The 13,465-nt window shown below is 34.8% G+C and overlaps 1 protein-coding gene across 1 annotated transcript in view; it reads right to left on the reverse strand.

The window, feature by feature from the left end:
* Window positions 1-6,141: 6,141 nt before the first annotated feature.
* MOB1B (MOB kinase activator 1B) overlaps window positions 6,142-13,465 on the reverse strand; it is a 63,411-nt gene continuing 56,087 nt past the window's right edge. Inside the window, exons 4-6 of the mRNA XM_068542850.1 lie at window positions 12,566-12,699; window positions 10,340-10,503; window positions 6,142-7,674 (exon numbers count right to left, since the gene is read on the reverse strand). Coding sequence (XP_068398951.1) covers window positions 7,597-7,674; window positions 10,340-10,503; window positions 12,566-12,699 — 376 coding nt within the window. The 3' untranslated portion in view covers window positions 6,142-7,596. The remainder of the gene's footprint in view (window positions 7,675-10,339; window positions 10,504-12,565; window positions 12,700-13,465) is intronic.

Consider the following 13,465-nt stretch of genomic DNA (forward strand, 5'->3'; position numbering starts at 1 on the left):
AAAAATTGTCTTCCACAAAACCGGTCCCTGGTGCCAAAAAGGCTGGGGACCTCTGTATTAGAGCACTCCATCAGGTGTGAGCATGCTACCATCTTAACCCTTCCTTGCCAGAAATTTTACTACTCCTTCAATTTAGGAATTCCTTTTCTCCAGCGGGAATGATGGTCCAACTAAAGAATGAGACAGGGTCTCCTAACTGATAACATACAAGTTTATTAAGAAAACTCTAGGGATTTCCCTGGTGGTCCACTCGTTAAGACTCCGAGCTCCCAATGCAGGGGGCGCGGGTTCGATCCCTGGTCAGGGAACTAGATCCCGCATGCCCCAAATAAGAGCCCGCATACGCAACTAAAAAAAAAAAAAAATTTCCGCTTACCGCAACTAAGACCCAGCACAGCCAAATAAATAAATAAACTCTAAACCAACTGAGAAAATGAGAACAAAGGCAGAAAAAATAAGAGGTCTTGAACATTGATAAGTAGTGGTTACACGGCCCCTGCATTTGTGTACACCAACCCAACAACTTCTGTAAAAGGATGTTTATCAACTTAATAAACTTACTTATAAATTTCTCCTTGCAACGTTCATTACTGCCTAGAAAACGGAAGGATGCAGAAGCCATCATAACAGCAAGATTGGGAGTCAAAGTGCTTCCAGCAAATCTGAAGTGTGACAGCAAAATAACATACTAGCAGGGCATAGGAGCAAGCCAGCAGCCCTATATAGCTCCTTAGCAAAGGAACCTATATTTTGCTGCATGCTTGCAAAGGTGAACTTCAGTCATCAAGAAAACATGACACTGTCATCATTATGCTGTTCGTAACAGTATCTATGAAGCATGGATGTTTAAGCATTAAAGAAATAATTTAGAACCTTTGTTACCAAAATGCATCATTCCATACAATATTATATAGTAAAGAACCATATAAATTCAGTACATTAGAGGCAAATGAACCTAATTATCAAAACAGTTAATTTTTATACGTGTATATTACTTTACATACAGTAGGCGCTTTGTACGTACTATATATGCATAATAACAAGGTATTTTTTATTGAAGCATGCAGACACAGTCCACATCGGCATGGACTAGCATTTTCTACTCCTAGTCTTCATCTCAAATACCAATTAGTGACACTGGGCAACTACGGCTACTACCATCAAAATATTCTCAACCTAATGGTCTAAACACAATTTCCTCTAAACATAAATACCTCTAAATAATGATACTCTACGAATACTCTAAAATACACATTTCCTTTTGGAACTTAGGTATCAGGGTAAAATGAGGATTCTCCCATACTGTTTATTCTTTAATGGTCTGTAAGGAAGACAAAATATTAGATAAAAGCTTAATGGAAAGGTGAATAAATAATTATTTTACTAACTATTCTCATGGTAATAGTATATTTAAAGAAAATAAACAAAACCACTGGCCTCAAGATCAAGCATATTTGGGTTTTCAAACCCTGGTCCTAATCAGTGACTTCTATGATTTCTAAACTTTAGTTTTCTACTATAGAAGACACTGAGCCACTAACTTCCAGGGTTGTTGTGAGCATTATAAAAAATAATGCCTAACAAGTTTTAAATGTTCAACATATTTCATATACCTTCAATATTTCTCTAGGAATCTGTGCAGTGTGGGAACACCTACAGCAAAAATAAACAGTAATGCAAAGTCAGGATTCATGGCCAAACATAACTATTTATTATTTTTTTAAATAAACATTCAGTTTTCTTCCTTTAAAGAAAAAAAATCCTAGAATTTAAATATTTCCAATCCCATCACATACAAGTCTGTATACATTATTTACATCTCTCAATTAAAACATATTACAGATTTTCTGACATTCAGTATCCCCTTTTATTTTTTAGTTTTTGCCGCACCACATGGCTTGTGGGATCTTAGTTCCCTGACCAGGGATAGAACTTGGGCCTCCAGCAGTGAAAGCGCCAAGCCTTAACCACTGAACTGCCAGGGAATTCCCTCAGTATCCCCTTTTAAAACAAAAACGATAAAACAGTTGAAGTCTGATCAAAAGTAACTACAATTTGAGTAATCTTGGCACAGTTTACAATATAGCGCCCATGTTGCATTTCATGTTTTAGATTCAGCTACTTTAATAGAGAGAAATTGTTCATCTCCATTAGAGCAGGATCCTGTCTTACTTATTCTCTGCAACAGTTGCACAGTGTGAATGCTGCCTCACGCTTCCATTTATGGCACTGGCAGTATTCTTCTGGTTTTGTCCTCAGAAATGATTCTATTAAAACTTTAAGTATTCTCATGTTTATTGTATTCTCTCTCAACCTAGATTTCATGATGCTGTTCCTAGATAAGTTTTAGCAATAATGTAAAGGGAAAGTTCAAATAAAACAAATTTAAGTTTTCCCCACAAGATTAGTGTCCTTACCACCCTAGTAATGCATGTACAAAAATAACAAATACAATTTAGTGGCTGTAAAAAACTATTTCCCCTAAAAATAGTTCTCTCTGCAGAACAATTTAAGGAGAAAAGTGTTCTTAAAATGAAAATGCGAGAATCTATTTTACAACTTGCACAATTAAGTAAACAAAATAAAAATGAAAACGTGCAAACCTGTAAGAAACACCCGCACATATAAGAATTTAATAATATATAACAGAAATTAAATATTAATAAAAGATTTAAATTTATATCTCTAGTAATCTCAGCTTCAGTGACGTAGTTTAAAGATAGCTGTCAACCAAAGCAAACCAAAAATGCTTATGTAAATTGTATCATCCAACACTTCAGCTGCAACCTATGTATTGACAGCAATCACTTCAGAATCACTAACAGTGAGGACCTATATAATCAATCTGTTTTGTTTTTCGTGTGTGTGTGTGTTTGTGTGTGTTGTGAGATGGGGGAGAGAGGAGTATATGGAAAGTCAACACAAGTAAGGAAGTAATTTACCTCCAAGGAGAAGGAGATGACAAGTAAACATAAGCTTGGAAAGGCCAGTGATTTCACTATCTTTGAGGATTCTAATCCAAATTTTTCTATTGTATAGTATTACATGCAGAAAAGGAAATTTGTATCACACTTGCAAAACTGAGAGTACTCAGTATTTTAATCTGTATTGTCTCTCTTTTGTCAAAATTTAAGTATCAGTTCAGCTACAAGTGGCAGACATGGAGCACAGTTTTATACCTTCAAAATGAATTTTTCTCTATAATTAGCCCATTAGGAGAGCCTCAAAAATTCAAATTGTCTGCAGTCAGAATTGTTATTATATCTTAAAATTAAACTTTTCCATAAATCATGAAATAGCTTTATCTCTAAACAGTTATCTCATATACCATTAAACTGATAGCTCAACAACTGTAATTCCTATGGTGCAACTTAATATTATGACAAAACGCTGATATTTAAATCATTTTAGGAGCGGTCCTTAAAGTATAGATCTAGAATAGTGTTTCTAGGAATTAGTATATTCTTTAATATCCCAGATAAGTTTCAAAATAAGTTAAGTTTTCCTCTTGGTATGCAGTGACATTTTCAAATATACTTCTTGTCTCATATTTTTTAAAAAGACATTCAAAATGTTAAAGTTATAAATCACATATGAAATGATTATACAACTTGAAATATTTTACTGTGATACACAGACTTAAATTCAGCATAATTAATATATAAACTGTATTCCAATTTCTTTTTACAATGATCTCCAGTCTTTAAATTCAAATTGTTCATTTGCGTGAAAATAAGTTAAAAAAAAAAAAGCATGGAGGTAAAGGCTGCTGCTTCCTTAAGCTATTTCTATCTTAAATATTGGATCCATTTTTTTTTTAATATATCTCCAATCAAAACTACCCTACAGTACTCAAGATATAATCCAAAAGTTATCAGGGAAATGGACCAAAAATAGAAAATAAGAAAAAGACTTTGGTTTTTTAAACTATTATATTTAACTGTAAGGTAAACTAAATTAAAAAAATAAAATAAAACTTGTACATCCAAACGATACTGCCTACTTCAAAGCAGTGACATCAGGAAACTATTTTTTTATTAAATGATGTTACAAATAAATGCTCAAAACATTCTCTTCTGCAAATTCAGAGCCTATGGCATATTCTTTTGAACTTCCTTAATAATTTAGTTCTAAGAAAACAGCCAAAGTAGAGTTGTTTTCATGAATGAGATAGGTCATATTAAGCTTCCAGAAAAGTTTTCGGTGCAACTGAAATGATAAAACAGATTTTCTTGCATAGTCACAAACCAATTCTCAAGGCATCTCTGAAAGTGTTCCAGAAACATTACACCTTTGCAGCATAGCTGGAATAAGTAGTGCTTCCAAAGAAACTACTCTGAAGATCAACTCTCATTTGAGATGTTCAAGGTATGACATATTTATCTTAAAAGGAAGTCCTACAACTTAATAATCGTATCTCACATATTTTACCATTTCAGTGGTTATCAAAAACTCTCTCAGAGAGGGTGTACACAAAGGTATAAAAGAAGTCTGTCATTTTGCTATTTTCCCCTAAGCAAGGAAAATGCTAATACATAAAATGCAGTGTGGTGATTACATGTAAAATATAAATATCCACATTATCTGTAATTCCTGAATATAAGAGATTGTAGTGCTTTATCTTTCCTGATAAGCCAGGCAGTAACTCAGTCTGCGACATATTATACACTAAACATATCTTTTCCTACTTAATTTTATGCTGACCATTTAGCATTTAAAAATGACAAAGGTAGGAAGAGATAGCAATCTAAAATCTTTCAATTTAAGGTAAACTGACCTCCAAAGCCTCTACCAGCTAACACATACTTAATGTTTTAGTGCAGCCTAGTGCCATGGTTTTTATGGGAAACAGAATAATCAAGCCAGTAAACGAAAGCCAGGAGCACCACCTACAGCTAATGAAAAGATTATCACTCTGCTATTAATTTCTCTCCACCACCATTACACCGCCATTTAAAAGAATTATTAAAACTTGCTTCCTATCAACATTTAACCAAAGCTTTGTGACAATACTATGTTAACTTACTACTTTATATTTTATGCTTTCATCAGCAGATGAGAAAACCAACTTCTGCTTTATATCTCTGTATGAAGAGCAGGGGGGAAATCATTATCCTGGTTATTTACAAATTAAGAAATCTGGAAAGAATCGAATAGACATTTATAAGCAAACTATGTTGTAAAACCAAGATTTGATCCTTATTTTATAAAAGGCATCTTACTAATGCTCCTGGGAACCAAATGAATCAAAGCAACTTTGTATTAAGTCAGTTATTTCTCACATGCTCTGGTGTTTCCCTCTTTGCAGCCACGTAACACCATGCACAATGCCAGGCCTCTCCCTGGGAGAATGTCTCTACTTTGTTACCATATATACACATACATATTTCCTTACTTCCCAATACCTCTGTTTAAAGGAATACTCAGAAGCAGGCACCTGAGATTCTGGCACAGTGATAAGAAACTCCTATCTACATAGAGTGGAAAAGTAAGTCCGACTACTAAACATTAATTTATAATAACATTTGTACAGTGTACTACTGTACAAGGCTTAAATGAGCAAAAACAATGTTTCACTTGTCTCTGCAACCCCTTTATTACTAGGTTGATATGAAGTCAAATGCAGTATTGGAAGACTATTTGAATAATCATATGTTTCATTTTCCTAAATAGATAGGACCCCAAATCACTAGATGCCAGATTCTGTTTCCACATCAACCCACAGTGGCTGATATTATACATTTGGATACTAAAAGATTTGTTTTAAGGAAATCAGCTAGTTCTCATTGCAGTTTATAAATAAGTATGACCAATGAATGTCCAATATATTTGCCTCTGCCAGGCTCTCCTGTTACTTTCCACTGTTGGTACTTGGAGAATGATTGCTAGAAATGAGAAAAAGGCAGTTCCTACTGATCATAATTGTAATGGCATTAAGTTGTATCACTATTCTACTTGTTAATGGCAAAAACAAACTGATTTCATTTTAGAGTCTTTTCTACTGTTTTTAGTCTATACAATTTCAGAGTAAGATTTCTATTCTACAAGGAAAAAGGTATGTTCCTAACAAAGGAAGAGTATATATTTCTAACTGAAGGAAACAAATTTACCAGAAATGACAAAATTAAAACTGGAAGTCTAAAATGGATATTTCACAAGAGTAAAACTGAAGTGAAAAATGTTAACATTTATTTTAAAAACTAAGTTTCTGAGCTTTTTACTTATGGGAATAGTTCACTAGAAAGTCATGGCAAAAAAAAAATATAAAAGTTAATAACTACTACTTTAGCACTTTCATTATCTGATATCACTGCAAAGAAAGATTTCCTTTCACAGTGGAAAAATTAGAAGTCAGAATGCTTCAAGTTGGGCCTATAACAAGTAAAGAAGGTACTGTATCATTTTAAAATGACAAACACCAGCTCCATTCACTGAATGGAAATGCTGTAAAGTGATCAATTTCCCCAAACAGTCCTTAAATTCCATGTTTATGTCTATATCTAAAATTAGTAATTTATTTTTAACTTCTCATGGAAGTTGATTCCTACAAGGAAGTCTCTAAGACTTTGCTTACAAGATATTGATTAAAATATTCATGCCATTCTATTCAAGAGTTTTGAGAAAGGACTTTCTTGAACTTGACTCCCCGTACTTAATCCCATCTATAACGCACCATTCAAACTAACCCCCTGCAAACAAACACACACTCCTATCACCTCTTCTTCAAAGTAGAAGGGGATTCTGCAGATTTATGGCTCATTTGGCAATTGCTAAGAAACCTCACAGTTCAGCATCATCTCTGAAGATGGCAAACCTATATATAACCTGAATTTTTACACCTACAGTGCAGCTAACATGTAGAAAGAAGCCAAAATGTAATCGGTATTACATTTCAACATCTTCAAGTTTCAATATCACAGATATCAAGAGATGGAAAAGACCTGCCTGTAGAACTTTAAGCATCTGTTGAACAGAATTACTATCAATATCAAAAATAATTAAGAAATACTAATTTTTTTGCTCTACATGCACACCTTTACAAACTGTGTTTCTTTAATGTAGTAAAAGCTGGAGATCACCAATTTAGGTAAACTATGGCTTTTATCAATAGGTGTTTTGAAACATGCATCAGTAAGTGCCGTGGGTAGTAATCCTAATATTGTTTCAAGCCCTGTTCAGTTCTATGTCTGTGCTTTGCACCTCAGAAATGAGCCTGCCAAGGCACTTAAAAACATAAGACTTCTGCGGACTTCAAAAATCAACCACAATTTACACAATGGAGAACGCCCATCCATCAGCAGTCCAATCAATAAGCATTTCTTTCAACATATAGTATTATCAAAAATTCCCCAAGTTAAAAAAAATACTGTATGCCACTAAGACAAAATTTACCCCTAACAAATTAATAGAGAATGGTTCTTGCCTCCCTCTAGCAATAGTATATGGTTTCATTTATTCAGAATAAAGAAAAAGGAACCCAAACAAGCCCCCCAAACCTAACATAAAAACAACCAAGATAAAAATAAAATAAAACAAAATCCAAATACACTCCACACAGCTTCATTTGAGGAATAATTTGCACACATCTGCATCCTTTTATCTGTCCTTTGAGGTGAGTTTTTCAATCAGTTCCTGGAGTGGTGCAAGTTCTCTTCTGTCAATAAGGTTGAATTCCTATGTATGACAAAGGCAGAAGAAATAGCAGAAACACATTATTTACATCTCACTCCAAATCAGATTTCCATTAACATTTGTTGGAAATTAGCTTCTAAAGTAAATAAAAGTCAAATCTTTTTTTCAAGAAAATTTTTTCTATTCCCTACCTCTGTGTCTTAGGCAAATCACTTAACCACTTCTGATATTATATTTTACATCTGTAATAATATTAGGGTAAATTACCTCATAAGATTATTACGGGGACTAAATGTGATACTGTATGTTAACCACTTCATGTAATCCCTGGCACAAAGTAAACGCTCAATAAATGGGAGTTGCTGCTTCCTGTTAAAAGGAATAACCAGGGCACCATTTAGATATAGTCAACCAAGCAGGGATCAAAAACAATCTCAGGCAAATTTCAGCATTATACGAAGAGTAAAAAAGTTAGTTCATGTTATTAACTAACGTATCTGCAAGCTACCATATAATGTGGTATGAGAATAACATGAATAATGTGGAGTCCACAAATGATAAATAAATCCTGTAAAGAACAAATAAGAAAGCCTGGCTTTAAATTGTGCTTCTTTAGAAGTTCTACCACTGTCATTCTGAAATTCAATTATGAACAGATTTCCCCTGAACTATAAATTATAAGGCTAATAAAAAGTGGCTGTTGATACTTCTGATCTTTTGATATTCTGCCACAGTGGGGCATTCTGAGCTCACAATTTCACTCATTTATTAGCATCCATCACGTGCCAAGCACTGCAATAAGTACTAGGAAGAGGCATTAAGGGGCATTCAATAGCAAGTCTACCACTAAGACTTGCGGGGTCTGGACCAAGAGCACAAATGGATATACATCACATGACTAAATTACTGTATTTTACATTAAGCTAATATATTGTTATATATGTTCGATTCTCCTACCTTAACAAACACACCACAGTAGCCAGGAAAGCAGATTCAAATTTAGAATTCTTAAGACTCCTCAGTCTACACTGGAAAGTAGTGACATGAGGAGAGCCAGTCCCTGGCCCTCAGCAAACCTCCCTGATCTACCAAACCGCAGCTCCATCCTGTACTTCAATGGGTCTCACATGCAGTAGTGTGGACACCCTGACAGGCTTATAAAGGCAATGTCCACACACACTCACCAACAGCTGCCATCTGGCTATCCCTTAGGTCTGGCTATCAGAGATATGACCTTCCCTTAAAAGAACGGACCAAAGGAAAAGATCCGTGCAAACCCTGGCAATACACTTGAGACCATGTGGGCAGGGAATTCTGAATCTCAGGTATCCAAGCACATACCAGAAGGGATCTATGTAGGTATGTTCTTGGCCCTGTGGATTTCTCACTCCGTGGGGAGGAGTATGGGGAAGGGCCAGAGCAGAACTTCTAAATTGTGAGGCCCAGGGCAGAGGCCACTCTCACTGAAAGAAGTGGTGATACTGTATAGCTAATGGACCCACCTTTAAGAAGGTCACAGTGTCCTGAGCTGTAACTAGGCTCAGATGTGGTAAATGCAACATATCAATCCCTTACTATTTGCTAGGAGTTGGGAGATACAGTGTACTTTAAGATCATACAGTAAGGTAAACCTAAACCTTCTGGTGGGAGAATATCCTCCCCCAAACCACTAAAGCCTCAAGCAATCATGTTCTGCCTAAACCAAAGCGCAGATGCAAATTTTAGGATAACATTTTGTTTCTATTGGTGTCTACAGATGGGATACCGTAGTAAAATAATTGCTCAGGGAAACAGTTTTGGCAAGTTACTATCTCCTAAAATTTGTTTATATAGGTGAAATTAAGATACAAAATGTGTCTCCTCATTATGAGGAGTGTATATAGAGGGAAAATAAACACCTTTTTCTTTGTGGAGATGGGGCATGGGAAAGGTATTTATAAGTTTATGCCCACAGATATACAAAAACAACAGATTCAAGCTTTGGACTTCTCCTGCCTACCATCTCCCTTCTCTAAACTCCACCAAAAAACAGCTGCTCAGCTTATGCATTTCTACCTCTTTTTCACTCCTACCTTTTAGTTCTCTAATTATTAAAGCAGGACAAGAATAGCCTCACTCCTTTTAGTCTACATCTCTAAGGCCCATTCTCTGAGAAATAAAGAGAGAAGGAAGAGGAGGTCAACTAAGGATTCAGATCAAAAATTAATGGACCTCTGGAACTTCAACACTCTTTGGGACATTTTTTTCCCCTTTGGAATAATGGACAGTACCTAATTCAAAAATTACTCAGAATATGGTTTTAAATAGGAGGGAAAAAGGTATGATATTTAGAGTCCATTTCCATGGCAAAGTATGCTAAATAAAGATCCAGAGCAGACAGGAATTGAGGGTTAACAGGAGTAGGAGGAGTGCTCAAGACCAAGTTCATCTACATGTTTACCAAACTAGCCAGGTTCTTTATTCAGCGGCTCCATTATGGACTGTTAACTGAAGCAAATCCAAGGTAAGACCTCTCAGATTCACTGTAGATTTGCAATGGAATTCAGAAACCAAAGGCCAATCTTTATCATCATGGCAAGTATTAAAGGGGATGAAGACTAGAGAGATATAGCGAATTTTATCCTGACAGTATGGATGTAGTATTCACCTCAAAACTCTGTAGATAACTGCTTTTTCTGAGCAAAAAAGATCTCCTAATCCAACTTACCTGGACAAAAAAAATAAAGTGCTTGAAAGATGTATTGAGATGTGCTTCCTCCTGAAGCTGGATCACAGGGTCAAAATGCTGATGATAAATGTGAGCATAAACCCTAAAGAGGCGTTTGAGTATAGTTTTTGCCACAGACATGAAATTCTTCGGAAACGGGACACCTAGTAAATAGATAAACAACCCCCTCTATTAACAAGAAGAGAACAAGGCATTATCAGCAAATGGCAATATAAATTACCAAGACAAGGCTGAAAATAAGAAGTATTTATGAATTACTATTTAAAATACCCATTGTACTTTTCAAAAGTTCTCAACATATCATGAATGAAAATAAACTTCAATGCTTCTATGGAATAAGAATTTGTCTTCAGTTTAGCCCTTTAGGCCTCTAAATATACCACCACTTTACCAAAATGAAACAAATAGATGTCTAAGATGGTAATGGAGCTAAAACGTATACTCAGATCCTCAGATTTCTTACGCTGAACACAAATAATGTATTACTATGTTTAGTTTTGTTTAAAATACCTGCAATACATTTTCATATTTTTTTCTATGGAAATTATTTCATTACTACACCAGGTCTACATTTACCCTGAAATTAGCTGCAGTCTCAGTTCAATTAGAGAGACTTGTTTTATGAATTAGAGCACTTTTACAGCATTAAACAAATACAAAACTAGAAAAATACAAAAGTCTGCATCCTTTGTTAAAGTGGCTAAATGATCCAGATTGGCAAAACACAAGGCAAATACTGGTACTACTGGGTTCAATGTCATCACATTGCCTACTGCCCATTTAAAAATGTTATAGATCACAAGAAAACATAAGACATTTTGGGGTACATAAGTGTCTCCCAAAATGAAGGGACACTATATAAAATAGTATGCTTACACTCTTCAAAAATGTCAAGTGTCATGAAAAGACCAAAAAAGCCTGAGAAATACACATATTCCACATTAAAGGAGGCTAAAGAGACATGACACTGAATGAAAACAAATGTCAAAGATTTTCTTTTGCTCTTAAGGAAATTACTGGGAAATTTTGAAAAATCTGAATAAGATTTGTAAATTAGACAGTAGTATTGTACTGGTGTTAATTTCCTGATTCTGACAGTTATACTGTGATTTTCTAAGGAAATACACATTGAAGCACATACAGATAAAGGTGCATCATAATTGCAACTTACTCTCAAACAGTTCAGGAAAAAGAAAAGAATGTGGAGTGGGGAGGGAGGGAGAGAGAGAGAGAGAGAACGCAAATGTGTTAAAATGTTGGCAACTAAAAAATCTGGAAGAAGGATACATAGGGATTGTTTGCACAATTCTTACAAATTTTCTAGAAGCCTGAAATTGGGTTAAAATTAAAAGTTAAAAAGTATATTATGAAGATAAAAGATAAGATGAGGGCACTTATCCCAAACCATTACTATGTATATAAGTAATGCAGTCTTGAAAAATAGACCTTTTATTACAAAGGCTCCAAAGTAGTTAAAGCATTCAATGAATGTGTTTAAAACAAGCCATAACAACAGCAACTATTTACATTGCTGACTCCTCCACTATATCCTTCTCCCCAAAACTAAAAAAGCATAAAATACAGTCAAAAAGTTGAAAAAGAGCAAATTCTTAATTTTTTCAGAAAACACAGTTGTAAGGAGTTTGACACACTAAAGTCATATGAACTGTCTAAATGTAATTTCCACTTGAAAGGTCAGCCCTTTAAAAGGTCAGCATATGTAGAAGTCACTCAGTGGATAACAGGCCAACCTGTCAAATCTTGTTTTCTTCTCACGTAGCCTGATTTCACAGCCTGCAAGGTTCACACCGTGGGTCATGAATACAAATGCCCTCTTTGCCACAAATATAAGGTAAAACTGTTTTGAAGTCACACAAACTCCCTTCCTAAACAAGAAATGGATATGACTGCAGCAGATGATACTGGCTGCTTACCCCATGTCCAGTCTCTTTTTTCCCTAACACAGGCCAGATTTGTTACTATCCAAGATATACCGATCTTCTTACTGTTTAAAATTATAGGGAGGTTTACCTAATGTTCATGATAAACTTGGTATGAAAAAGATAGACACTTTCAAGTACATAAGATTAGCAATATTTTGATAGGTATGGTAATCTAACATGGTTCCTGGAACAGAGAGGCAATAAGCCCTAGAAACGCATGAAATTAGATAAATCATGATGGATCCCAGTTAAACAATTATACCAATTTTTGATGGAAATAATGTCTCATCATCCAACTGGTCCTGAACCCAAGTCATCAGGTAATCAATGTACTTTGGTGCAGAGCACTTAATAGGCTTCTTTATGTTTGTTCCATCTGCCCAATGATACTCATATCTGTATTAGAAAGATAAAAAGTACACAGAATATCAGTGTATACCTATATATAATGTGTATATTTTTATATTACATATATATGTTTATTAGGAATGTATTCAGGACATATTCTAATCTCTTCCTCCAAATAAAGATTTTTTTGCATTTGGCACTTAAATTTAGCATTTTTAAATTGCTATTGGACTATTTTGCATTTACCAGGATACAAATTAAGCAGATCCCACCAAACCCATTTTTTGTGAGCTTTCCTTCATACATAGCAGTTATATTTTAGAATCACACATAGTATAAACTGCCATAGTAGAAACCCTAAGTTTACTTCCCACTTCTATGATGACCATCTTTAATCTTTATGATTATTGTTTTCTTCCTCAAAAAACGCTTCTCCTTACGCAGTACAGTTCTTTTTAACTTGGGGCTTTAAATTTTGGGTTAAGACTAGAGAATGACATGGAAGCGCCTAAGTAACATTAATGAAAAAGAGAATGATTCAATATTTGAGTACATTTGGTTGAGGAGCTAAACATGCCTTTGAGGAAAATTGGCAACCCAAAGATGCCTATGGTATCTGGGTATTAACCAGACACTATCCTTTGGTATAATAAACATTTAATGTACACCTACCATGTGAGAAATACTGTGTCAAGAAATACTGTTCTTGAACAAGGGACACTAAAATGAAAGACACTTTCTCTGTTCTCAAGGAAAAAGACTAGTAGAGAAGACAGACTTGTAAATGAGTATGTGAAAACAGTACAACAGAATG

Source organism: Eschrichtius robustus, chromosome 4 (genome assembly GCF_028021215.1).
Source record: "Eschrichtius robustus isolate mEscRob2 chromosome 4, mEscRob2.pri, whole genome shotgun sequence".
Lineage (NCBI taxonomy): Eukaryota > Metazoa > Chordata > Mammalia > Artiodactyla > Eschrichtiidae > Eschrichtius > Eschrichtius robustus.